The sequence below is a fragment of the Callorhinus ursinus genome, unplaced genomic scaffold (assembly GCF_003265705.2).
Source record: "Callorhinus ursinus isolate GAN/ISIS: 27379988/994484 unplaced genomic scaffold, GSC_fseal_2.0 scaffold7, whole genome shotgun sequence".
Lineage (NCBI taxonomy): Eukaryota > Metazoa > Chordata > Mammalia > Carnivora > Otariidae > Callorhinus > Callorhinus ursinus.
The window spans coordinates 7,418,837-7,443,733 of record NW_027397069.1 but is presented as its reverse complement, the minus strand read 5'-3'; the positions used below and the strand labels follow the sequence as shown (position 1 = coordinate 7,443,733).

Sequence of the window (24,897 nt, the reverse complement as noted above, 5' to 3'; positions counted from 1 at the left end):
AGGAAAAGAAACAGAGGAAAAATAAAAATCAGGATGTTATTTAAAGGGAAATGGATTAACCACATTTTTCTATACAATGCTGAGAACATTCTAGAATTCTCCTGTATCTAAACATTTCCAAAAATGAAAATTTCTAGGATTGCCCATTACTAGTAATCTTTCCTCGGTACACCTATCTTTTGTTTTAAAATTCTCTCGCGAGAGAATATGATGTTGATACTAAACCATGAAATATGCAGGAAGAGCACCAGAGAAATTACTCCTCACCCTGACTTTGAACAAATTTAAGGATGACAATAATTTCACATCCATGGAGCACAGAAATCCTGCAACCACATGCTCTTTTTTTTTTTTTTCAATTGTGGTAAAATATCCATAACATAAAATTTACCATTTAAACCATTTTTAAGTGTACAGTTCAGGAGCATTAAGAACACTCTCACTATGGTGCAGCCATCACCACCATCCACCCACAGAACTCTTTTCATCCTGCAAAACTGAAACTCTATACCTATGAAACAGTAACTCCTCATTCGCCCAGCCCCTGACCACCAACCATTCTACTTCCTGTCTCTATAAATGGGACTATTCTAAGTACCTCTTGTAAGTGGAATCATACAAAATTTGTCCTTTCTGATTGTCGCATTTCCCTTAGCGTAATATGCTCAAGGCTCACCCATGGGCCACATGGGTTCCACCTTTTGGCTGTTATGAATAATGCTGCCATGAACATGGGTGCACAAGTATCTCTAAGTCTCTGCTTTCAATTCCTTTAGGTACATCTCTGGAAGTGAAACACAAATTCTGTCCTTGTTAGTTCATACCACACGTCAAACACTGGTTTTTGTGAAATATAAATGGTATCTATAAATTGCCACCAGCATCCTTTTTGACTAATTACTACCTTTCCCACAGTCCATCACTTTACATAACTGCACACACTTTCGTAAGCTTGTAATAAGCCAGGATATAAGGAGCTCTCTAGCAAGCTGCAGATTCAGTGGAGTGATGGCAACAGTTAAGAACATCAAACCACCGGGCGCCTGGGTGGCTCAGTCTGCCTTCAGCTCAGGTCATGATCCCAGGGTCCCGGAATCGAGCCCCACCTCGGGCTCCCTGCTCGGTGAGGAGTCTGCTTCTCCCTCTGCTCCTCTCCCTGCTCCTCTCTCTCTCTCTCTCAAATAAAGAAAAAAAAATATTTAAAAAACCACCAGCATCAGCCAGTAAAGGACTTCCACCTAAAGGAGAACAGTGACTGGAAGTCAATGGCCAGACCCATGTGGGGTTCTATGTATCCGACAAGAAGGGGAGCAATCCTGGGCGTTATTTTTGGTTGTGCATAGATGTGTCATTTCTCCAGCAAAAGTCAATTTACATTTCTTGATCTAAAACATTCTAACAATAAAGAGAATAGGTAGATATGAGGTGGTTGGGAGGACAGAGATTCACACACACAGGGCCTGAGCCTTCACTGGGGTCACAGCACAGGTGGTGACACTGGACCACAAAAGGCATAAGAAGCCGTTAGTGAAAAGCCCAAGAAAATGTACTTAGGTATAAATATATACAGTGTGAACAGTAAGTATTAAAGGGATTAAGATAATGGGGAAAAAAATCACTGTGGACTTGAACAACATCAGAGGACAAGGGATATGGAAGTGGCCTCGGAAGGGTGAGAAGGTTCTAGAAGGAGGGAAGAGAAAAGAAGATATTGCTGGCAAGGAGAACCATGAAGCCAACGCAGAGACAGAAGAGAACAGACTCCAAAGCATGGGGCTGATTCTGAAAAAAGAAGTGCAGTCAGCTAGTGAGGGATATATCAGCCACACACTCCTGCCCCTGGCCCTGGCAGATAAAACATCACTTCATAAACATTCTGAGAGCTGAGAACTGTCCTTCTGCCTTTTTAAAATCCACATTGTCTCCATGTCTCTCAGGTTATTTTGTCTGTTAATTTTAAACACTATTCTCCCACCCTTCAGCAAATACATTTTACCAAAAAAACTTCTCTACATAAGACTCATGTTCAGAGAACACAGGTGTCCTTGAAAGCTCATCAATTATCAGGGCGCCTGGGTGGCATAGTGGGTTAAGCATCCATCTCTTGGTTTGGGCTCAGGTTGTGATCTCAGGGTTATGAGATTGAGCCATGCATCAGGCTCCACGCTTAGCAGGAGTCTGCTTCAGACCCCCTCTCCCTCTCCCTCCGCCCCTCCCAGCCCCCTTAAATAAATAAATAAATCTTAAAAAAAAAAAAATCTGGCCAGGATCAACGTATGTCCTACTCTAAAACTATACAAATGTTTCATCACTATCCATACTTATATTTTAGTAAATTATCACTCTGAATGCATTTGACAGAACTTTGCACGAAGTTCTATTAATAGTTAACTAATACTGTTTAACTGTAAGCATGGTATTGCAAATTAACCCCCAGCACGCATTTTGCTCACAATTTGACCCACTTCCTAACCATCTTGCTATTTTTTCCATATGAAATACTTTCCCCTGATCTAAGTGTTCCCTCTGCCTCTAAAAAGAGGATAGTTCCTTATATTACTCTATTCTGCCTTAGAATAGAGGGACAGACAGAGGGAATCTGTGACAGTTCTCAGACATTTTGCTCATTCAGCTAGGTAGACAATTAAAATCACCACGACAATCTAACAAGAAAGCACAGGGTAAATAGCCTTGCCTAGAAAATAGGAATCTCCGGGAAAACAAATAACAGCATCCAAATTTAAATGGGGCCCATGATAATTGCTGTGATGGGGATCAAAGCTGAAATTCAAGCTCCTTAATCTTTGGGAAAAACTTCCCGAAAACAGAAAATAACTTGCTTATTCAATCTTGGCCAGCAAAATGTCAGTGAGTTCTTTGCCTTTCCTAGAAAATTTGTGCCTGGTATCTCCAGGGAAATAGTAATAAGCAAAAGGGACAAAGGAGTTTTTCTGAGAGTTTCAATCATCTGGTTCTACAACTGCTTTAAACATCCAGGTTCCTGGTCCCTGGGGTAAAAGATGATACTAAATTAACTGTATCTTGTTTCTTTGGTTTGTTTGCATCTTAAATAATTTTATCTCAGGCTGCAAATACAACTTTGCATTCTAGGTTGCAAACACTGGGATAACTTTATTACTCATACCAAGAAGAATACATGTACTTCATGCTCAGAGAAACTTGAGATAACCTTTAGCTTCCTCGGAGCACACTACAGGAAACATGTGTCAATGTGAAGTCTAATTCATAATCATCTGATTTAACTTCTCATGCTAATAAACTTATTGCCAAAATCACAGGCGAAAGAAATCATTCTGAGGCTTCCATTTATGTTTTAGCTGAGTAGTCTATTCATGCAATGAGGTTTTCAAAGCATCCTATTTTGAGGAATGATCTGAAACCATTTATCAGTGGAAGGTACTTTGGCAGCAGCACTCACGGCCAATGCCACTTCTACGGCATTCCTTATTTTTCAGGAAAGAATTAAAGAGTAATCATTTTCTTCAGATGTATCCCTAACAAGTTAAAAAAAAAAAAGTGAACATTTGTGAGAATTCCCACCTTTGTTGTAAACTGGTGGAAATTTGGTGTAAAAAAAAAAACTTCAAGGAATATAATTTAACAATTGTTATTAACATGGAAGTTTCTAAAGACAATGCAGTAGGCACAGAACTGTATGTGGTAGGTTATGTTTTGGGCAGTGGGATTAGAAAGAAAGTGGTGGGGGAAGCTTTTAACGTCAAGTATTTCAACAGTGCCTATTCTGCTTTGTTTTATAAGTATGTAATGCTTTTTGTTTTATTTTTTAATTTATTTTTATTTATTTACTTTTGTTTTTAAGTAGGTTCCACACCCAGCGTGGAGCCCAACCCAGGGCTTGAAATCACGACCCTGAGAGATCAAGACCTGCGCTAGATCAACAGTCGGAAGCTCAACCGACTGCGCCACCCTGGTGCCCCTGTAGTACTTTTCAAATTAAACACCAAAGAATGAAGCTCAAAAATAAGGCAGCTCAATTTACAGAAAACAGGGCACTGGAAGGTAACAGCACCGGGTAAAGAAGTTTCAAGGCAAAAACGAAGGAAGCACCATGATGAGGTAGGTCCCAGAGAGCAAGGGCAGTAACCAGAACCTCCAAACAAACCGAGGTGACTCCAGGCTGCCAGGCCTCTAACACCGTTCACGTCCTGCTCTCACTCCTCACTAGCCTCAAAGCTCTTGTGGGTCGCTTAGCCACGGGGCTCTCGCAACCTGGAAGACTTGAAGCAACAATCTGAGAGCAGCTTAAGCAGGAGCCGTGCCAGGTCCTCCGCCAGCAGCTGCTGAGATACAAGGAAGAGCACCAGAGAGGTAGACATCAGGACATTCCTGGTTACCCCAAGCCCTTCTCTGTGAGCCCACACAGAGTCCAAGGGTTCTCTTGTGGTGGTTTCTGAAAGTGCAATCCTGAAAGGATGACAAAATCCTCCAGGGCTCCCCCAGCAAATCCCCTCCTTAGCACCAAGGCACTGGGCAAAAACCTTAAATCTCTCTTCAAACAAAGCTTGTAAGACACAGGAGGCACTTGTGTCCATTAAATCCGCCCAGAGTATAGCACTTTTATGAAAAATATAACACGCACTTGGGTGCCTGGGTGGCTCAGTCATGATCCTGGAGTCCTGGGATCAAGTCCCGCATCAGGCTCCCTGCTCAGCAGGGAGTCTGCTTCTCCCTCTGACCCTCCCCCCCTCATGCTCTCTCTCTCTCATTCTCTCTCTCAAATAAATAAATAAATAAAATATTTTAGAAATATATATATATATAACACGCACAAAAAATACTTATGTTCTACATGTAATACATGTGTGTATTCATTTACATCCATTTGCCTGTATGCATATGCAAATACACATAACACATATTCATATCTGTGTGTATATATATGCAAAAATAATACCATTTTAAAAAAATCAACCATAAAGGAATGCATGGAAAAATATAATGATATAACTTTTCTCTCTTAAATAACATCTTCATCTTTTAAAAATCGTAAAATTAAATAACCACACAAATAAATCAGTAGATTAAAAAGTACTGTTGGTTGAGATCAACCACACATTTAAAAGTTATCTACCTGAAAGTCATCATAAGGGAAGAGCAACATCTCCCTTAAACAATCGTTCAGGATCTGTGTCTTCTTCTGGACGATGACATTTTCATAGTCGAGTGGTTCAATCAGCTTTGGCTTTGCCTAAAGGGTGAAAAAATAAGCAACTGAAACATTCTTATAGATAAATGCAATTCCTTGAGATTAAAGAACTTTACACTATCTGCTTTTGCATTTTCCAACTTTTCTGCAACGAGAGTATGTTAATTTGCTATAAGGAAGACAGAAATGAGATAAAAGTTATTTTCAAAGGAACAGAAGACACTTCCTGGTATTCTGTCTATGTGTAGTCCTGCTTATTTAGTTATTAAAGCACAAAGAAGGCTATGAAGTCTGATGGAACGTCCCGTCGTGTCCTGGGTCACCCCTGGCTAGGTCAGTCCCCATCCAAGCCTCAGGATCTGCCAGAACTGCCCTGCTCAGGGGTCCAGCCGTGGTCTGGTAGTGAGGGATGGACACCAACAGTGGCAGCCTTCTTGGCCCAGGCTTAAAGCATCCACAGGGCTCACTATTTCATATAAGACTCTACAGAACTCTTCTCAGAGTATCAAAATACCCCTGTCTCCTAAAATGTCTATATACTTATTATATAATACCTAAACATACAAAAATGTGAGCTCTGGGGGTGGGAGGATGGTATCACTCAAACCAGGGCTTGTTGAGTGAACCTCAGCAGATAGGGATGACCATCAGACCACCAGAATAAAGAGGCAATAAGCAAGTGGGAAAAGGAATGAGGGAATATGCCTTTTTTGACTATTTCCAAAGTTAGCCTTCACAGTAAAAATCTCTTCTATCTATTGCCAGGCACTGCCATGGTGTTTGCTGATCACTTCCCACATGGAAGGCACTAACTGGGCTAGGTCAGGAAGAAAGACACCTATTCAACTATATCACAGTATGCCAAGTGATAAAACAGGCATGCACGCACGCACGCGCGCACACACACACACACACGCGTTCTCAGAAGTAACTAAGTCCATATATCAATAATTCCTACAAGATTATTTTTTGAAACTATTAATAAAAATCATGATTACATAATCTCAACGTTATGTCTATTAAAATGACAATAAATATATGAAATATATTAAAGACATCTGGTACGTGGCATCACACTGGGAATTGTGGGTGAGGCTACTACATGTTCCCCAAATCTCTCCTTTCCTTCTAGGTACAGCGGGACTACACTTCCCAGCCTCCCCAGGGTTAGATGTGGCCCTGTGTCTTGTGGCCAAGGGCAGGTGAGGGGAAGGAGTGTGGCCACGGCCAAGCCTGGACTGTAAAAGCTCTCTGCTAGAGGCTGAATGTTGCATCCTTCCAAAATTCGCACATTGAAACCTAATCCCCAATGTGATGGTTTTAGGAAGCGGGCCTTTGGGAGGCAATTAAGTCATGAAGGTAGAGGCCTTATGAATTGATTAGTAATCTTATTAAAGAGACCCCCGAGAACTCCCTTCTGCCATGTGAAGAAACAGTGAGGAGAAAGCCATCTATGAACCAAGAAGTGGGCTCTCTCCAGACACCAAGTTGGCTAGCGCCTTGATCTTAGACTTCTAAGCATTTAGAACTGTGAGAAATAAATATGTTGTTTAAGCCTCCCCTCCCCTTTATATTCTGTCCCAGCTGCCTTAAGTGACTGAGACAGCCTCCCGCCCTTCTCCCCGCTGCCGGCCACATGCACAGGATCCAGCACTAGACTCCGGAGGCTTGAGGAGAGGATAAAGCCCCAAGATAGGAGGCATCGAGATCCTGAACCTACCCAACAGAAGGCTGCCTCCTGAAAACAGGTGCTGAAATATCCGTGAGCAGGAACAAAAGCACCTACTGTGTTAACCACTGAGATTCTGGAGTTGTTTAAAGGGGTCATCAGCTTACTCTACCTAACATAAATACAAACGCCCATGTTTAACTTCAATTACGGGACTTAAAAGCAGACTCTACAAAGATGTTTGGACATGCTAAGAAAAAAAATGCAATGACCAAACAAGGGCACCGTTATTATAATTAAGCAAAATATACATTTATGGGCAGAGATAAAAATATACACAAAAAATTAAAGCTATCATAATGGGAGTATAATTTCTTCCTACAAGATATTCAGAATGTTAAACCGTTTCTACATTCCAAAAAATGGTTCAAAAAAGAGAGAGATTTACACAAAGTATTTTTAAGGAAAGAATTGTCATAGAAAATAATAAAAATATTCTCCAAAATATTTTAATTCGACTTGAATGTGTTCCTTTATTTTAGTTTGTCACACTGTACCTAGTGCTTTAATGCTTGTTGGCAGAATGGACAGATGTCATGATTAGTTAGGTTTTCCTTGGGAACCAGGACTATATTCCTAATAAAACCAGAAGATGCGCATAGCTTTATACAATGACAGAGTTCTGGATTCTGACAGCTACACTTATATTAAAAAGAAGTCAGACAGAGAGATCCTGCAGGATGGGACAGACACTGCATTCTCCCCTGCTCCATACGGTGCCCAGCACACGAAGGCGACCTGGTAAGCTCCGAGAGGGTGGCCTGGTCCTCCACACCAGCCCTGGGCCCCTCCAAAGGTACCACTGGCTGTGTTCCCTTCCTACCCCTTCCAACAAGGGCCAGCAGTGCAGTCCCTTCAGGTCAGAAGGCAAGGGCAGTCTGCTTGTCCGAAAACTGTGCTACGATGTCAGCCCTCATCAGAGAGGTTGCTGGACGGACCTGCTGGGAAAGGCTCTTTTCTTAGCCTATGATGTTTTGGAGTTTTCTGCCTTGCTCCTATGGCACAGCTCCCTCGATAGACTATTCTTGTATTCTTAGAGCAGGGGTTGGCAAACTTTTTCTGAAAAGAGCCCGAGAGTAAATACTTTAGGCTTTTGCCAGCTTTACTGTTTACTAAACTCTGACACTGTAGCACAAAAGTGGCCACTGACAATAAACAAACAAATGGGCAGAGTGGTGTTAAAACTTTACACAAACGCAACAGCCAGATTTGGCCCAAGAGTCATTTGCCGATTTACGCTGTAGAGTTACCTTTGCCCCTTAGTAGTTAATCCCCTTTCACGAGTTTAATAATTCTTTACATTAATTTTCTATTTCCAATTAATTGATATGTTTCCTGTCACGGGGCTGATACACACAACATGTTTACATGTTCTTAAATGTATTTCATGATTATTTCTCACCAATTGGACTAAACCTAGATTGTTTAAAAGGTTTAATAAACGAAAACTCTAAAAACACTCACAGAAAGGGTGAGAATGGAGATTGGTGAGGGAACAGGAAAAGAGACAAGGAGGAGGTGGGGGAGGAAGAGACAAAAGGGACTGACACCCAGGGGTGAGGCAGGCAGGAGCAACAGAAGTGGAGGAAACACACGGCGGAAGATAAAGACAGAAGCAGCTGCAGGGCGCCTGGGTGGCTCAGATGGTTAAGCGTCTGCCTTCCGCTCGGGTCATGATCCCAGGGTCCTGGAATCGAGTCCCGCATCGGGCTCCCTGCTCCTTGGGAGTCTGCTTCTCCCTCTGCCTCTCTCTCTCTCTCTCTCTCTCTGTCTGTCCCTCGTGAATAAATAAATAAAAAATCTTAAAAAAAAAAAAAAGAAGAAGAAGAAGAAGCTATAAACAGAAAGGACCGTGGGTCCGTGGGAAGTCACACCTCTGGGTCTACTCAACTGGGGGTTAAGGGCATAACTGCCTATTTTCTACTCTCCTTTGAAAGGATGATTCACTGGTTACAGCTGTTCACTGTTCTTCAGCTTCACTAAGCATTTCCCAGTGGTCACATGAGCAGGGAGAGAGCCCACGAGGGTAGGGAACTGACCAGCCTACAGCGATGACAGGAACGTCACACTAACAGCAAAATGAAATTAGTGAATTACCAGACTGCCAGTACCCCACCCCCAGTTTAGTAGAAAGAGGCTTAGCGTAGATCTGGCACATGGCCTTGGTTTTAAAGCCATCAACACACTTAAGTTTAATCCTTCCTGGGGTGACACAGCTACAAGAGTCAAGTTCTTGATTTTCTATGGTCAGAAGCAAGATTCTGGGCCCAGAATTACCCAAATCAACCAATGGTCATGGATGGAGCTGCTCCTAGGCCATCGGAACCACCATGTTTTGAAAACCTAAGAATTCACTGGTTTGTATTTTAAATATTCAAAGATGCTGTGTTTCCCTAAGCATCATGGGAGCTTGGTCAGCTCCTGAGTCTGTGACATTCAGAACTTGCACAGGGCGTGATTATTATGCTTTTATAGTAAGTGAAAACTGTAACTCAATCTACAGATACAACTTCCTTAGCTTTTGTCCTCATTTGGAGGTTAAATGTCCTTATCTATGAACATTCGTTTCTCAGGTTATTGTGAAATCTGACAGGGAGAGGACCATGGTAATTTCAGTTTATAAAAGTCTACAAGAATGGTTCTCAAAGTGGGGTCCTGGTAACAAGCAGCAGCATCACCTGAGAAGTTGATACAAAAGTAAACTGAATCAGAAACTCTACAGGTAGGACCAGGCATCTGCGCTTGCACAAGCTCCCCAGGGATTTCAATGTCCCAGGAACTGGGCTGGAATTTGTAAATTCAGAGAGGGACAAGGAACATGCCCAGTGCTGAGCTTCTTAACCTCTCTGGGGTTATAGACCCATCTAAGAACCTAGGCCCACTCAACCCAAAAGTGTGTATACATATTCCTTTCTAAAATTCTATACACAGTTCTGGGGGAGGGCTGTCACTCCTTGGAGACTAGCCATGGAACTGAGCTGAGGACCTTCTGGACAGTGGAAGAGGGTGGCTCGGAAACATTTAATTCAATATAGCGAAAGGTGCTGGTGGAAGTTAAATGCAGAGCTAAAGGAGGAGGCTGAGCCAAGTGCCACCCATGGGCTGGGACATTTCCTCACCTCACCACGGAAGTGATGCCTCAAGGTGCTGAAGGAAGAGTGGGAACTCTTCAAGTGCGCAAAGTTCTGAACTCCTTAACCAACATGCAGCCCTCCTATGGAGGCAGCTGTGTCTCTAACCCCAGGACCAGGACAGAAGCAATGTGGCTCCGCTTCTGACACAAGTCACTCGCTCACACCTCTGCACCTGTCACAAGCCTACATCTCTGCAGGCTGACGACAAATGTCCTATTTTAGCAGAATCCTTCCTCTAAAAAACAAATCTCCCACAGGTAAATATGCCAAGGGAGTGAAAGCAGAGTTGCTCTAGCCCCAGGACACGGTACTTAGCCCTATATCAGCGGCGCACCTTCCTCAACCCATTAGAGATAGTCTTTCCCTTCTCTGACAGGGACACACACACACACACACCCCCACCCACCCGCTTAGCAGTAGTCCTAGAGTGCAGTTCATTCAGCCAGGGGTTGAAACGACCTGTGAACAGCTTACCTCCTTGACTATTAGTGCCTTGGGACAGGGCTGGGTCTCCTTCTCTCTGCCCACCCCACCCCACCCCCAGCATCTAGCCCAGAGCCCAGAGACACAGTGACTGTGCACAAAGCTCGGTGTCCATCACTTGCATCAACCCCTGCCCAAGCCCCGTGTCTGTGTAGAGTTCAGTTGCTGCTTGGCATCTTGGCTTCTTAGGAAGATCCGAAGTGACCATGGCCACTGTGTCAGTCCACCCAATGTCATGACTCATGTCACATGAAGCATCAGGGGCCATGTTGCAATACAGGTATATCTCAAGGGGTTTGGCCCCAGGACTACTTGGGGGATATTTGAAGTTAATTATTGCACAATCTGAGAATGCCCCAAAATTATTCAGCTCATATATGAAAGAAACCTAACAGAGGTCTTTTTCAGTCCTAAAAATTTATGTGATGCTACCAAACATTATAAAACTAGAGGACACTTTCCTAAACTATGATTAATAAAATACAGATGTTGACTAATGCTACAGGAAAGATGAAATGATCTATCCTTGCATTACAGAGTCATCACATCAAGCCATGATCATATGAAGAGGTAATAATAGTATGAAACCAAAAAATGTAGGGAAGAAAGTATTATTGAGGTATATCAAGAGATTTATTGTAAAATGTTGTATTAAATATTGTAAAATTATAAAAAATGTTGTTCTCCTGTATTTCTGATGTTTACGGTTTGAGTTAGCTTTTTTAAAATTTGTAATTTGTTGTGATTTCTTTTCAAATTCTAAATAAAGTATTAACTTCCATGCCTCCTTTTGTATTTATAGTTTTGAATTACCTTTTTAGACAAGGCCCCCCCACCTTCTAAGCTTCATCACTCACAAAATCTGGATCTGCTCTGGTGGGGCCAGAGATAGTCCACAGGTGTGGATCAAATCGAAGGCAGTATAGCACGGTATTAAGAAAGCTGAGCTGCACAGTTGTACGGGGCTGTTACCAGGCTCCGTGGAGTGCATGCAAGTAAAATGCCTGATAGAGCCTGGAAAACGGTAAGCACATGATAACTACAGCTGTTGTATTACTATTACAAGCATTATTATTATTAAATGTGTTGCTTGCATGACAGTGATTTTTTTTTTGGTGAGGGAGGGGAGTGATGACTGTTACACATACATTCAATTTTACCAATCTGTTTACAAAAACTTTCCTGTACCCTCCAAGAACATATAAAATAAAACAGACAACAATGGTAGGGGCATGCACAAAGAAGGGAACACAAAAGGCCAAACAGAGGAAACTGTATACTAACAGAGATGACACTGGAATTCAGGGACTGAGCCCAAAATAAACATAAATAGATGCTTACATTAAAAACTGAAGAGAGTATTGATGAAGTTTGTGTCAGGAAGGACAGAGAAGAACAACAGTTGGGGGGTCAGGGTGTATACAGAAGCACTTTAGACCCACTCCCCTAGGGCACGGCCAGGAGAGCAGCAGGACTGAAGATTCCAGAGGAGGCGAGAGTGAGCCCCATGCTGCGCTGCTCACAGCTGGTTATGTGGGGTGAGAGTGGAGGCAGACTCTACTGGAGAGTTTGGGAGGCCCAGCGCCCACAGACATTTTCATAACAATGAATCAAAACCTTGGCTTCCTTGCCAGAGATCCACAGGCAAGGCCTGAAGCCAGGCCCATGTGATCAGGACAGCGGGAAGAAGGAGGTGCATCTTAAGGAACAACATGGGTACAGGTGAGCCCCTGACATCACGGCCCCACCAGTCCCCATCCACTGGTCAAAGCAGGGGCAGCATGGTGAACGCCGGTGATCCTGTGGCTGTCACAGGTGCCAAAAGGCATGATCCACAGTGCCCTCCCCATTAACCTCCCTTTGAGGTTCTCCGACCTCACTCCTTCCTCCACCACTTGTTGCTGTGGGTCTGGCTGCCCAACATCCATGCAAACTGAAATTCCAGATCCACAGGCAAAGAGAAGCTAGGGAATCCTCTCTGTGCCAAGAAAATGAGATTCCTCTGGAGTCCAGCATAGCTGGAGAGCAGAGGCCCGCAAATGAGTTCAATTCTGGCCAGTCACGTATGAAGCTTCAAAAACCACGGGAAGGCTTACTGATTTCACTGCTTTTCTCTCTGACAGGATAGCTTCCCGTGAACTTTCTAGTCATTTCTGGACTTTGTGTCTCTGGTAATTAAATGTTAACACAGGCTCAAATCCTGAATACCACTTCTTGAAATAGCAAACTGAGGAAACAGCAACTCTTGGAGCATTCTATTTTAAGAAACGAGAAATTTATTGTTTCTGCTTATAAAGAATTTAAAACTTCCTTGATTTTTCTGCATGACTATAAAAGCTACTTGATCGGCCGAGATAAAAATTCCTCGTGGAACTTAGTCCACTTTCAAAATGGTGTACTTCTTGAAGTTGCCAACAGGACCCCAGCACCGTCGCTGGGGGAGGGGACAATGCAGCTTGCAACAAGAAGGAAAGGTCCTCTGAACCCAGAGGTTAATCAGGGTGGCCCAATGAGCCTTCCTGTTGCTCCTGTCTTATACACGGCTCTCACTACATACTCCCACCCGGAATTTAAGCGGTTAAATCTGAAGGGAGAATCCTCATTTTCCTATATTTAGGGTGGGCACAGGAAATTAGCAGCTGCATCCCTTCCTCGATGCAAATGTCATTAGCAGCTATGTGTTCCTTCTCTCCGAAGACTTCTACTGAGCCTGTTCATATGCACTGTGATGCCAAGATAACAAGGACACAGCCCCCACTCTAGCGAACTCACAGTCCAAAGGCGAGACAGACAGATGTGTGAACGGTAAGAGCAGAATGACTGACAGCGGTGGGAACCTAGGAGTGGCAACTGTCCCCGCCTAGAATGAACCTGCTTCCACCCCCCCACCCCACCCCACCCCCGCCCAGTAAGATTACAAGCTCCACAGAAGCAAAGATTTCCATTTTATTTACTGCTCCCTCAGCATCTAGAACAAGGCTTGGCATAGTGTAGGCATCCGATGAATACATGTTGGATGAGGGATGAAACCTGACAATGTGGGGTACTGCAGAGCCAAGTCTAAGAGAGGAACGAGTCAGCCAGGATTCAGGGTGGACTGGGGATTCCTTGCAGAGAAAATGGAGACACCAAAGAACATGTTCCTGGATGGGAACCAGATTTTGTGGGGCTGACATTTGCATATCTGGAAGGGGAAGGGGTTAAAAAAAAAATACAAAATTTTGACTATAAAGTTAAAGTTGCTGGAGGCCCTCCCAGGGCCCTGGAAGGAATCCTGAAACTAAAGAAAGAATCCTTAGCTTCTGGATAAATTCTCCTCTCAGCACTGTGAGTTCCGGAAGCAGCGAACAGTTCAGGATAGCTGGGGCAGAGCTGCGTAAAGGGGATGGGGTGCCAGCAGGCCAAGGGCTTAGGAAACCAGTCTCTAGGGGTGCTACAGCATCTCTGGAAATCCAGCGTGAGAGAGAAAACAACATTTATGAGAACCCCTTTCTGAAAGGGTACTCTATGTGGCTGCCAAGAGCACGTGAATAAGCTACCCGAGGTGAGCACTGGGGCTCTGGAATGGACATGCTGGAGAAACAAAGAATGCTCAACTGTAGGACCCTGCTTTCTCTGGACTGGTGGGCCACGCTGGAGTTGGGAGAGGAACGGCTCAACAGTCCCTGCCCCATCTCTGCCCTAGGCAACCCTCAGTCTCTCATAATGAATCACTGAGCACTACATCAAAAATAATGATGTACTATACAGTGGCTAACTGAATAGAATAATAAACAAATAAATAAATAAATAAATAGGAAAAAAGTAAAAAATAAAATAGTAAACAACTGGGGCGCTGGAGTGGCTCAGTTGGTTGAATGTCTGACTCTTGAACTCAGCTTAGGTCTTGATCTTGGGGCTGTGAGTTCAAGCCCCGAGTTGGGCTCCGTGCTGGGCACAGAGCCTACAAACAAACAAACAAACAAACAATACATAAATAAACAGTAAGCGATTTGAATGGCCTCTGTTTGAGGAGGTACGAGGAGGTACCAATGACTGGCTGGCCTGGGGAGCCCGCGCGTTTCTGAGCCACCCCTGGACTACAGCCTGCACTGGAAGAGGAGGCTAGAGTGGCACGTGTGCCCCACTGTGACAGCCCTGAGGAAGCAAAGTGGTGCAGGAAGAAGGGGGCTGAGCAGTACAGAACTAGGTCCCGTGCCATTCTCACCCTGGAAAGCAACCTCCCACTGCCTCGTCATAGACGTGCTCTTCCTCCCTCGACCCAGGACATTAAAACTTAGGAGATCAAAATATGATCACATCCCCTTCGGTAGTACATGTTCTTCTCCAGAGGGTTCATCAGTGTGTGCCGGAACAATGGCCTCAGCAGCTGTTGAGAACCATGCTTGTTTAAAAGGAGCAGGAGGTCCGGTAACATTAGAACTACGATTTGCAAACATCGGAAGCTGAGATTATCTGGTCTAGCCCTCTCGTTTTTACAGATAGGAAAACCCAGGACCGTGGGAGTTACATGACTGTCCCCAGGCCTGGGGGGTGTTGCCGGCAAGCCTGGGCCTGGTTCCTAGGTCTCCCGACCCCTGCTCTATGCTCTTCCCCTCGGCCTCTCCATTTTGATTTTTGCACTTTCAATAACAGTGTGCACAAGCAGGCGATACAAAAAACTGGAGGAAAAGAGGACCTTATCTAACCTTGGACTGTGAAGCAAGCTCAAACCTGAGCATTCCCATATGGTTAATTAACTGGCGAATGTTTAGAAGAATGCATAGCGGACACCAAAGTCTCAGACATCTAAATAGATTTCTCACACTGAAGTGTGGTGCTATCCTCAGAGCAGGCTAAAAGAATGACACACTTGTGAATACAGTTCTTTATATTATAAACACTGATAAGATGTTGAATTCCCTTTTTATACAGCACTAAAAAAAGCACTCAAATGAGAGGACTTCTCACTAAATGAAGATTTTATTTAATTAGGCATGTCAGCATTAGCAAAACTTGGACACTCAACATCAGTTTGATGGAAGGAAAAGAGTCTGGGTTTTGTATTTGTCAGTTTTATAAATAACTGTGTTTTTCCAAAAATTATTATCCCATTACTAAAATAAACAGAATTAAAGACTGTGAAAACTGTCAAATCAATAACATCTAGAAAATGGTATAAGAGACATGAAAACGATGCAAACTGAGGTAATAAAGATAATACTAATTAATGAAAACCCACAGAGCTGCTTGCATTTAGTCAGCTGTGCTCAAAGGGGATGTGCAGAGAATGTTAATGAGAGAACCCCAGATAGGGATGTAGGGGACTCCTCCACGCCCTGTGCCCAGCAGGCACACAAGAAAAGAGCTGAGTGGCATGGGGATCTCGTCCTTGCAAAGATCTGAAGTTCTTCTCCCTTGACATGGGGCGTGGGATAAGAGAGGCAAAGGAGGGTATACCAGAGGAGAGAGAGAGAGAGAGAGAGAGAGAACAGACCGAGAGCCTGGGGGGCAGGCTCAGCATGTGCCTCTCACACATCCATCCCAGCTTCCAATTCTGCCTGCCATTTTTGCACAAGTATAAAGCAATAATGAAAGCAAAAAAGAAAAAGATGCACCATGGTAACTGTATAAATAATTCTATCTTAAATCTGTACTGTTGTTGGCTGATCCTTTTCCAGCCAACAATTTTTCTTTCCAGAATTTCTCTTGAAAGTCTTAATTCTTCCTATGTCAGTAAAAGCTATTTTTGGAACTCTGAAATGAAGAGGTCGAGTAATTAAGCTAAAAGGCTCTAAAAGGCCCAATATATTCAGATTTCAAAACAGCTTTAAGCTACTTATTTGAAGATGGAAGCAGGGCATGGGAGCAGGGGAGGGAATATTCATAACACATATTTGGTTCTCATAAGAGTTTCTGCATACCTCATCACCAGAAAGGCTGTTCGGGGACCAGCTAAAGGCAGCTGTGAGGAGTTAGGATTAAAATCCTGGTCCCAAAAACATTTACCATTGTGGAGGCAGTGACAGGCAGATGGGAGTTCATTATACCAGTCCAAGGGTTCTCAAGGTGCAGTCGTTAGAAATGCAAATTCATCCCAGACCTCCAGAATCAGATATTTTGGGGCTGGAGCCTAGCAATCTGGGTTTTTAACAAAGCCAGGTGATTCTGATACTCAACCAAGTTTGAGAAACCCTCTACTAGTTTACTTTTGTGTATGTTTGAGAATTTCATATTTAAAAAGTATTTTCAGGAAATCCTAGCTCCAACTGCTTATTGGCTCTGTGGCCTTGGGGCAAGTTACTAAATCTCCATATCTACATCAGAAAATGAGAAAAGTAACAAGTTCTCTATCATCATCACACGGTTATTGAAAAGTTTCGACATACAGTGCCTGTTCAGAGCAGGAATGAAATGGTGGTCATGGGGATCATACAAAGTCGTGTCACTTGGACGCAAGAAAACTTTAGTGCCTACAACACACACATGCCTTTGCTGGATCAGACGCACATTATCTCACGAAACCTCCCCCCAAATCTGTTTAAGTATCATCAGCCTTTCACAGATGAGGAAACTGAAGCTCAGAGGGGCTACATAAATTAGTGAAGGTCACACAGATGGTGACCACTGGATTTCCTGGCTCCAAGCCCAGGACCCTTCCTATAACCCACCTGCAATAAGCACGATGGAACGTCAAAGTTCTAGAACAGGAAATGCCTCCCCAATGTCTCCACTTCCCTTTGTTTGACAACTGCATAGCACCACTCCACACTGTGATGCTTCAGCTGCCACATCAGAAGTCTGAGGCGTTCTGCCCAATTCTGGGCATTGAACTGCCCCCAGCTCCATGATCTCACCGAGGGAGAGAGAAAAGGCAGAGAGTCCTTTCATGAAAAACACTCGTTTTCAGTCTCAAGAATATTTAAAATCATACCCCAAACACTAAATCTTCCTGAAGAGCCAGGTTTGAATGCTGGGACATATATTAATGTCATTAGGTAGTATTTAATATACTTTACCAATAAACAGTTTAAGGAATCATCTTTATGAGGAAAGCCCAACTTTACACTTAAAGCATGCATTTTTCCTCCACAGTGTCACAAATATGGTACCCCATCCAATGACTCACCCCCCTCAAACAACAACTTTCTGGTTTGAGGTGTATAAGCGACAGAATACATAAGTCTACAGATCTGCAATGTTCAATACAGTAGCCACCAGCCACATGTGGCTATTCTGAATTCAGAAACGCTATAGGCATAAAATTTCAAAGATTTAGTAGGAATAAAAGAATATACAATGCCTTGATATTTCTTTAAGGATTAAATGCTGAAATAATATTTTGGCAATAATGGGTTAAAATTAATTATTAAAATTAATTACACCTATTTCTTTTTATTTTAATTTGGCTACCAAACATTTTTAAATTATGTATGTAGCTCATGCTGTATTTCTATTAAACAGTGCTATTACAGACTGTATGAAACTTTAACATACAGGTAATTTTTTAAACCTCAAGGCAAAATAAAGGACAAACCACTTCCTGAAACCGTTACTTGGGGGGACAAGACAGATTTTGGAAAAACTACCATCCCACATTAGAGACAAAACAGGTCTAGTCTTGGTCAAGTAAAGGAGGCAACCTGCATTGTTCAGTGTTGCTAACAGGCCCCACCTTTCCCATCTTTCCTATCTTTCTCCCCCCGGAAGAGGTATCTTCTTTGCCCTACACCTTATGGGTCTCCATTACCTTTTCCACATATAGTCATGGAAGGCTGGTATTAAGGCCACACAATGATTTTTTCCAAATGTACTACAATCATAGAAGGTGAATAGCTGACAAGAAGTGGTACAGGTAACAAAAGGGTACTGGGTAAGAGGGAGAGAAAAGGGTTTTGACTTTGTTCACCTAAGTCTGCACTTCTGTACTCAAGTAAGTACTCACATAAAATGCTGCTTAGCATTTTAGATCAAAAATAACAGAAGCACAGGGAGTTTCAGGGTATAATACCCACACCCTATTTAGTCAAGCAGCTTCCTCTAGATGCGCCCCTTTTTACTTTTGGCCATTCAACTCATTTGGGTATCGGTGGCTACAAATTTGAGGGGGGAGCGGAAAGACTGAGGAAGAATCCACAGACCCAGTCTCTCCTGGAAAGCCCTTTCTGCAGCCCATTCTTTGCCAATACATTCCTCAAAGAGCGACCAGGACCATGCCAAAAAGAACAAAAGGGGTGGGGGGGGAGCACTGATGTTATGTCAGAGACGGAATACAAAGAACACAAAACCACTCACGGTTCGCACTGGGGCATAAGGCCCCTCCCATTAGTGAAGGAAGCTGGAATATAAGCCTTAGCTAAAAAATAGCAGAGCTGTGTAATAACTGAATGTGCTAGAATAACCATGCCATGATGGGCCACAGGAGCATAGGGCCTGTGGGAAAATGTGGGCAGAGGGTTTCAAAGGGCTTCTTGGAGGAGCTCGCATGTGAGCTGGGACTTGAAGGGCAGATAGGAATGGTCTGGCAGTGAAGCATGCCAGGCACAGGAAGAGCTGTGCCAGGTAGGAAAGTGCCCTCAGGCAAACAATACAGGGCCTGGTCAGGATGCATTTGGGAAGGTGCGGGAGATGAGGCCAGCAAGCCAGTTCAGGGCTGGCCTCCAAGGATCAGATAAGCCATGCTTTGCCTTCTCTGCAAAGCAAAGTTAGAAAAGGACTTTATCTGTGTTTGGGAACCAGCAGTCTGGCAGCATGCTGGAGCACAGCTCAGAGCAAGGAAGATTCACTGTGGTAAGTTGACCGGGGCAGTCTAGATAACCTTTGGAGATGAGATGTCTAGAGGGCAGTCACTACCACTATCTCCATCTGATAGAAACGCAATCTTGGCTTGGAAATGTCAAGTAGGTTTAAAAGACACAGGACCCAGGTCTCATGACTGAGTATAGGGCTCCTTGCATCAGTCACTTCTGCTTCTCCCTTGGTAGTGACAACTCTCCATAGCAAGGAGATCCCAAAACAGAACTATGGCCTGGCTCCTCTCCGAGAACTTGGCCAAACCCTCAGAGATCCACTGGTAGGTGGTACCTACTCTTGTCTGGAAAGTAAGTGAGTATTAAAACTTCTAAAGCCTTGGGGCGCCTGGGTGGCTCAGTCGGTTAAGTGGCTGCCTTCGGCTCGGGTGATGATCCTGGGGTCCTGGGATCGAGCCCCACGTCCGGCTCCCTGCTCGGCGGAGAGCCTGCTTCTCCCTCTTCCTCTTCCTGCCACTCTGCCTACTTGTGCTCTCTCTCTATCTCTGTCAAATAAGTAAAATCTTAAAAAAAAAAACAAAACAAAACTTCTAAAGCCTCAAAATGTTACTCTAAGAGAAACTTAGAACTAGCTATATAACATTACAGGGATATTTCAAACTTCTGGAAGGTTGAGGATAAACTATAATTTCCAAGCCTTCTTGGTTCTAAAATTATACTCAGAGTGATATGTCATCTGTAGGCTTGTCAGGCCTTTGTGAATCTCCTGCATAGTTCTCCCTGCTAACTCCAAATTCTGCTGCCACTTTTATTTATTTCCAGGCTGGCCAACCCACTTCACTCACCTTACTCATTACATTGGGTGGCAATCCAATATCCCCTGTTTTGTAGCTCTTACAACTCAAAACCCAAAAGATTGTGAATAAACTAAACATAGAACCTGAAACTAAAACTCCAGGGTCTTGACCTGACTCCATCGCAGGTTATTCTGGGATCAAAGCTAATAACCCTGAACCATGGAGTTTTAGCCCCAGAAGAGAACTTAGAGATTATTTACTACATGCTTCTCATTTTACAAATGAGAAAACTACTGAAGCCAGGGCTGGGGCAGTGGAAGGGAGGGAAGGGTGAGGATCAGCAGGGATTGCAAGGCAGATCTGGGACGAAAAATATGTCTCTGGTCTCCAAAGGGATTTCTGTTAGACCGCCCACGCCACCTGCTACCGGTGACATAGTTCGGGGGCCTCTTACTTCGCCATTACCTAAGAGCACGTAGAGCAAACAGCAGCCTCCTCTAAACACAACAGGGACCAATGTGCCCATGTTACTGGTTAGGGAATAAGCATTTCAGGGTTATCCTGGATCATGCTGTAAATTCATTAAAAAATACATCTAGGGAAGAAAATAAGATGTCTCCAGATTCTGAGATATTCCATCAACCCATACTCCTATATAACCTCCTGGGAAGATGATAAAATGTGACACCCAAAGTAAGAAAGACTCCCAGTCCCGATGAATCCTCTTTTGTTCGTATTTCCAACTCCTCAGGCAAAGCCATCCCTCTGTCTATGCTACTCAACCACTGCTGTTCTGTCACTTATAAGTTGGTCTTTCTCTAAAAATTTCTAAATTTTTAAAGGGCAAGGAGTTTTTCAACCTTTCTTTTTCGTCTTTGTAATACCAATGCTAAGCCCAAGCAAATATGTTCGTATTTGTTCATGAACTATATGTTAAGTGTCCAGGTATGGATTTTGGGAAATCTGACTGGAAGCCAAAAATCCCTGGCTCTGCCACATACTAAAGATGTAACTTTTACCAAGTTACCTAACCTCTCTGTACTGTGTCCTCATTTGTAAAAAGGGAAACAATAATAGCACTTGCCTCCTAGAACTGTGAGAATTGAAATAACCTGTTTAACAGGCTTAAGACAGTGTCTGGCACAGAGTGAGGCACTATATAAATATTTTTGTTATTACTCCAAAAAAACAAAGCAATTTGCATTACCTTGTCAAAAAAACAAACAAACAAACAAACAAACAGTGATCAGCCCTTCTGCCTCCCTGTTGATCAACAAGAGGAGAAAGCAGCACACTGGAGCTGGGTGGGTTTTCGTGTTCTACAGAAGCAAGAATCCCAGAAAGTGGCTCTGGGTTGTAATGGGTAGTGACACGGTTGTGGAAGTCCCTTCTCTGGGACAGTTTTCCATGCCTGCAAGGTTAGTCAATTCACCCCGACTTATCTAAGCATGCACTCCCCAAAGATTCCTTCCAATGACAGCACCACAAAAATGTGTGCACCTTTGGGGGACTCATTCATGCAGACTGTTCATATGGACGGTCAGGGGCCCTTGTGCCTTCTGTAAAGCAGAACTGGGCCTACTTTGGACGCTAAAAATTCAAGAACATGTCCTTGCTGGAACTGATGATAATTTAAGTGTTGTCTGCCTAAGTGGAAAAGAATGGATGAGATTAGCACTCACTGTGCCTAATAAATACCATGTGGGAGCCCCTCATTAGCCAGACCTAGCGGCTTGAGGAGAGGAAGGGTGTTAGTAAGTGTAAGTCTGGCAAATCTCAGTGCTTATAAATGTGGGTTGAATGAAAAAACAAATAAACAAATCAAGGGGGAAAATCAATAAGCATAATGAAGGCTTATGGCCCTGAATAAGTAAACTTTCCTGGTTTTATCACCTGGGAATATGTCACTACAGAAAGCTTACAAGAACTTTCCTTCACCACTCAGTATTTTAAAAACAAAACAAAACAAAACAAAACTACTTATTAAATATCCCAATGTAATTAATATCATTAATTATTTCTAAAGATGTCTATAGGGATGCCAGAAAACCTGCGGGACCAAAGGGCTTTATAAGCATAATTTAATTAACTCAATCACAGTCATCTAAAGTTTTATAGGATATACACAACCACATGATCATTGCCCATAACCTTATACTTCAGGGTCTGTGTCTTAATTCACTTCTTTTGTCTATTTCTAGAGCAAACAGAACTTCAAGGAGAGAAAAGGTTTTCCCAGGCAGCACTGCCACTTGTCCCACCAGAAGCTGGGTCTCCCACCATTACTACATTGCCACAGGCGCTACCTCTCATGGGACCCTTTAGCTAATCATGTGTTCATTCAAAATATCAAAATCAGAACTCAGACTCAGTTTTTACCACTTGAAAATCCCAGAAAAACAGCAAGGAGAAAAGGTGTCCCGAAAAAGAAACTTTTCGGGGTGCCTGGGTGGCTCGGGGGTTAAGTGTCCAACTCTTGATCTTGGCAGGGGTCATGATCTCAGGGTCGTGAGATCAAGCCCCTGCCTCTGGCTAATGATCAGCAGGGAGTCTGCTTGAGATTCTCTCTCCCTTTCCCCTGCCCCCGCTCACACTCACTGGCACACGTGCATACTCTCTCTCTCTCTCTCTCAAAAGAAACCTTTCAAAAAATACCTAATGAGTATATCTAACACATGAAAATTCAGCTCTTCTTTATCTTCACATCTTTCAACCTTCCAAATTCCCCAAATCAGACCTGTACTACAGTCCTCGGATGCCTCTTGAAAAGAACCCAATGAAAGGGCAACACAAAGGATAGCTACCCCAGCCATTCCTGACTCTGAGGCCACACCTTGTTCCTCTAAATTGCTGAGAAATAACAATTAGAATAAATTATTTCCAGGAATTTAGAGTTTGGGGGGCAAAAATAGGTATTCAAATGTAAGCAGGGTAACTAACCTGTAGACGTCAACAATATCCTGATTGTTCCCCTGTTAGTCATTCACAGCCCACAAAGTCATTTTTCAATGGGGTTGGCAGTGAGCCTGGATGGGCATGGAGAAGTTTCGCCATGCACGGCCTCCCCTGCTTACTGTCAAAATGAAGGGTCAAGACCCACCTATGAAGGTGCCTGTAAGTTGAACTCTGCAGCCTCTGAAACTTCAGAATGTCCATACACATACTTCTCTAAGAAACATTGGCTTTACCTAGCACAGAACAAGCAGCTGCTGCTCAGGGAGACCTTAACCGTTGTCCTGGCAGGAGAGAAAGAAAAATGACTGCCAAAGAAGAGCATCAAGAGGAGACTTCTGATCAAAGTTTTAGAGAACAAATACTGACTTGCATTAAGTACTTTAAGATATACTTATAGTTACTAGTAAGTGCACTGTTAGTCATCCACAGCCCTCAAAGTCATTTCTCGATGACCATACATTGTACTAACTGCAAAGAACTGGAAACAAATTAAATAACCATCAAATTACGATACTGCTATAAAATTGAATACCATACAGCCATTAAGAATAATGACATAAATCTAGCTATGATGACAAAGAAAGGTGTTTTTGATATGTTCTGGGAGAAAATTAATGCAGAAATCTATAGTATAGTACACTTGCCAAACACACACACCACAGTAAGTTATATTTTTATATGCACAGGATAAAGTTTGAAAGTATATACTATACACCAGCAGCACTTCGCTGGCTCAGTCAGAAGAGCATGCAACGCTGATCTCAGGGTTGTGAGTTCAAGCCCCCCGTTGGGTATAGAGATTACTTTAAAAAAATAAAAACAAAACAAAAAAGAAAGTGTATACACCAAATACCTAATTTTGGACACTTTCGGACTAAAGGCAAGGGCACTTTATTTTTCCCTATTTCCACACTATATTTATTACACGCACTCATTACTTTTATGCTTTCTAAACTATGTAACATTTCCCCCAAGGACTGACTGTGTACATAACTAAAATCAGCAAAACCGTGATTTTAAAATGGTACCTCTTGAATAAAGTAAGTTACTTACATTTAAATGTTACAAATGTACTCTCACCAAGGACCTGGGCTGCTGACAATAATAAGGAACAGCACTATAACAAACAGATCTCATGACTGTGCTGGCATACTTTTTAAAAATCATCTTGGAAAAAAGGCTGTACTCCAAGCAGTTTACTGAATTCTCATCTGCCGTGAGCAGCCACAATCACAAGTAAGAAGATCTGCCCTGAACAGAGGCCCTGCTGAAATATCCTTGCTTCTCTTATCCATTATTAGCTCTTTTTCATCCTGCTTCCCCCAGTGGAAGAAACACTATCAGATAAGAAAAAGCTTCTCAGTGTGTCCCTGCTACCTTCACCTTTCTCTCACATGTGTCCCTGCCGATGCTCGGAGCCCGCGCTCTCCACACACCAGCAGCTTCTGCACCCACGAGGTGCAGCTGCAGCCAGCACAGCCTCATCCAGGACAGTGGAAAAAGAACTCCCCATGGACCTGCCTGGGGTGAGACTGACTGAAACAAATAACTGGGACATGAGCTGCTGATGTTTTGAGCAGTAGAAAGAGAAGGAAGTTTTTGTTATTTTTTTTAAGTAATCTCTATGCCCAGCGCGGGGCTCGAATTATGACCCCGAGATCAAGAGTCACATGCTCTACAGACTGAGCAACCAGGTGCCCCAAGAAGGAAATATTTTAAAAGTCACTTGTGTGATTTAAAAAAAAAAAAATCACAGCATCTTTATATGTAAGCCTCTGGATAAATATTTTTACACATCTGGAGAAACACTGACAAAAGACTTTTAAGAATATTCACAAGGGAACCCAAACCACACAACTTCCTCCAAGAAATCCTAAGTTAC

General features: G+C 43.1%; 1 protein-coding gene across 23 annotated transcripts in view; it reads right to left on the bottom strand.

The window, feature by feature from the left end:
* DOCK9 (dedicator of cytokinesis 9) overlaps nucleotides 1-24,897 on the bottom strand; it is a 284,204-nt gene that overhangs the window by 156,096 nt on the left and 103,211 nt on the right. For all 23 annotated transcript variants that reach the window (XM_025874651.2, XM_025874654.2, XM_073894372.1 and 20 more), the window contains exon 2: nucleotides 5,114-5,230. In XM_025874651.2, the coding sequence (XP_025730436.1) occupies nucleotides 5,114-5,230 (117 nt within the window). The remainder of the gene's footprint in view (nucleotides 1-5,113; nucleotides 5,231-24,897) is intronic.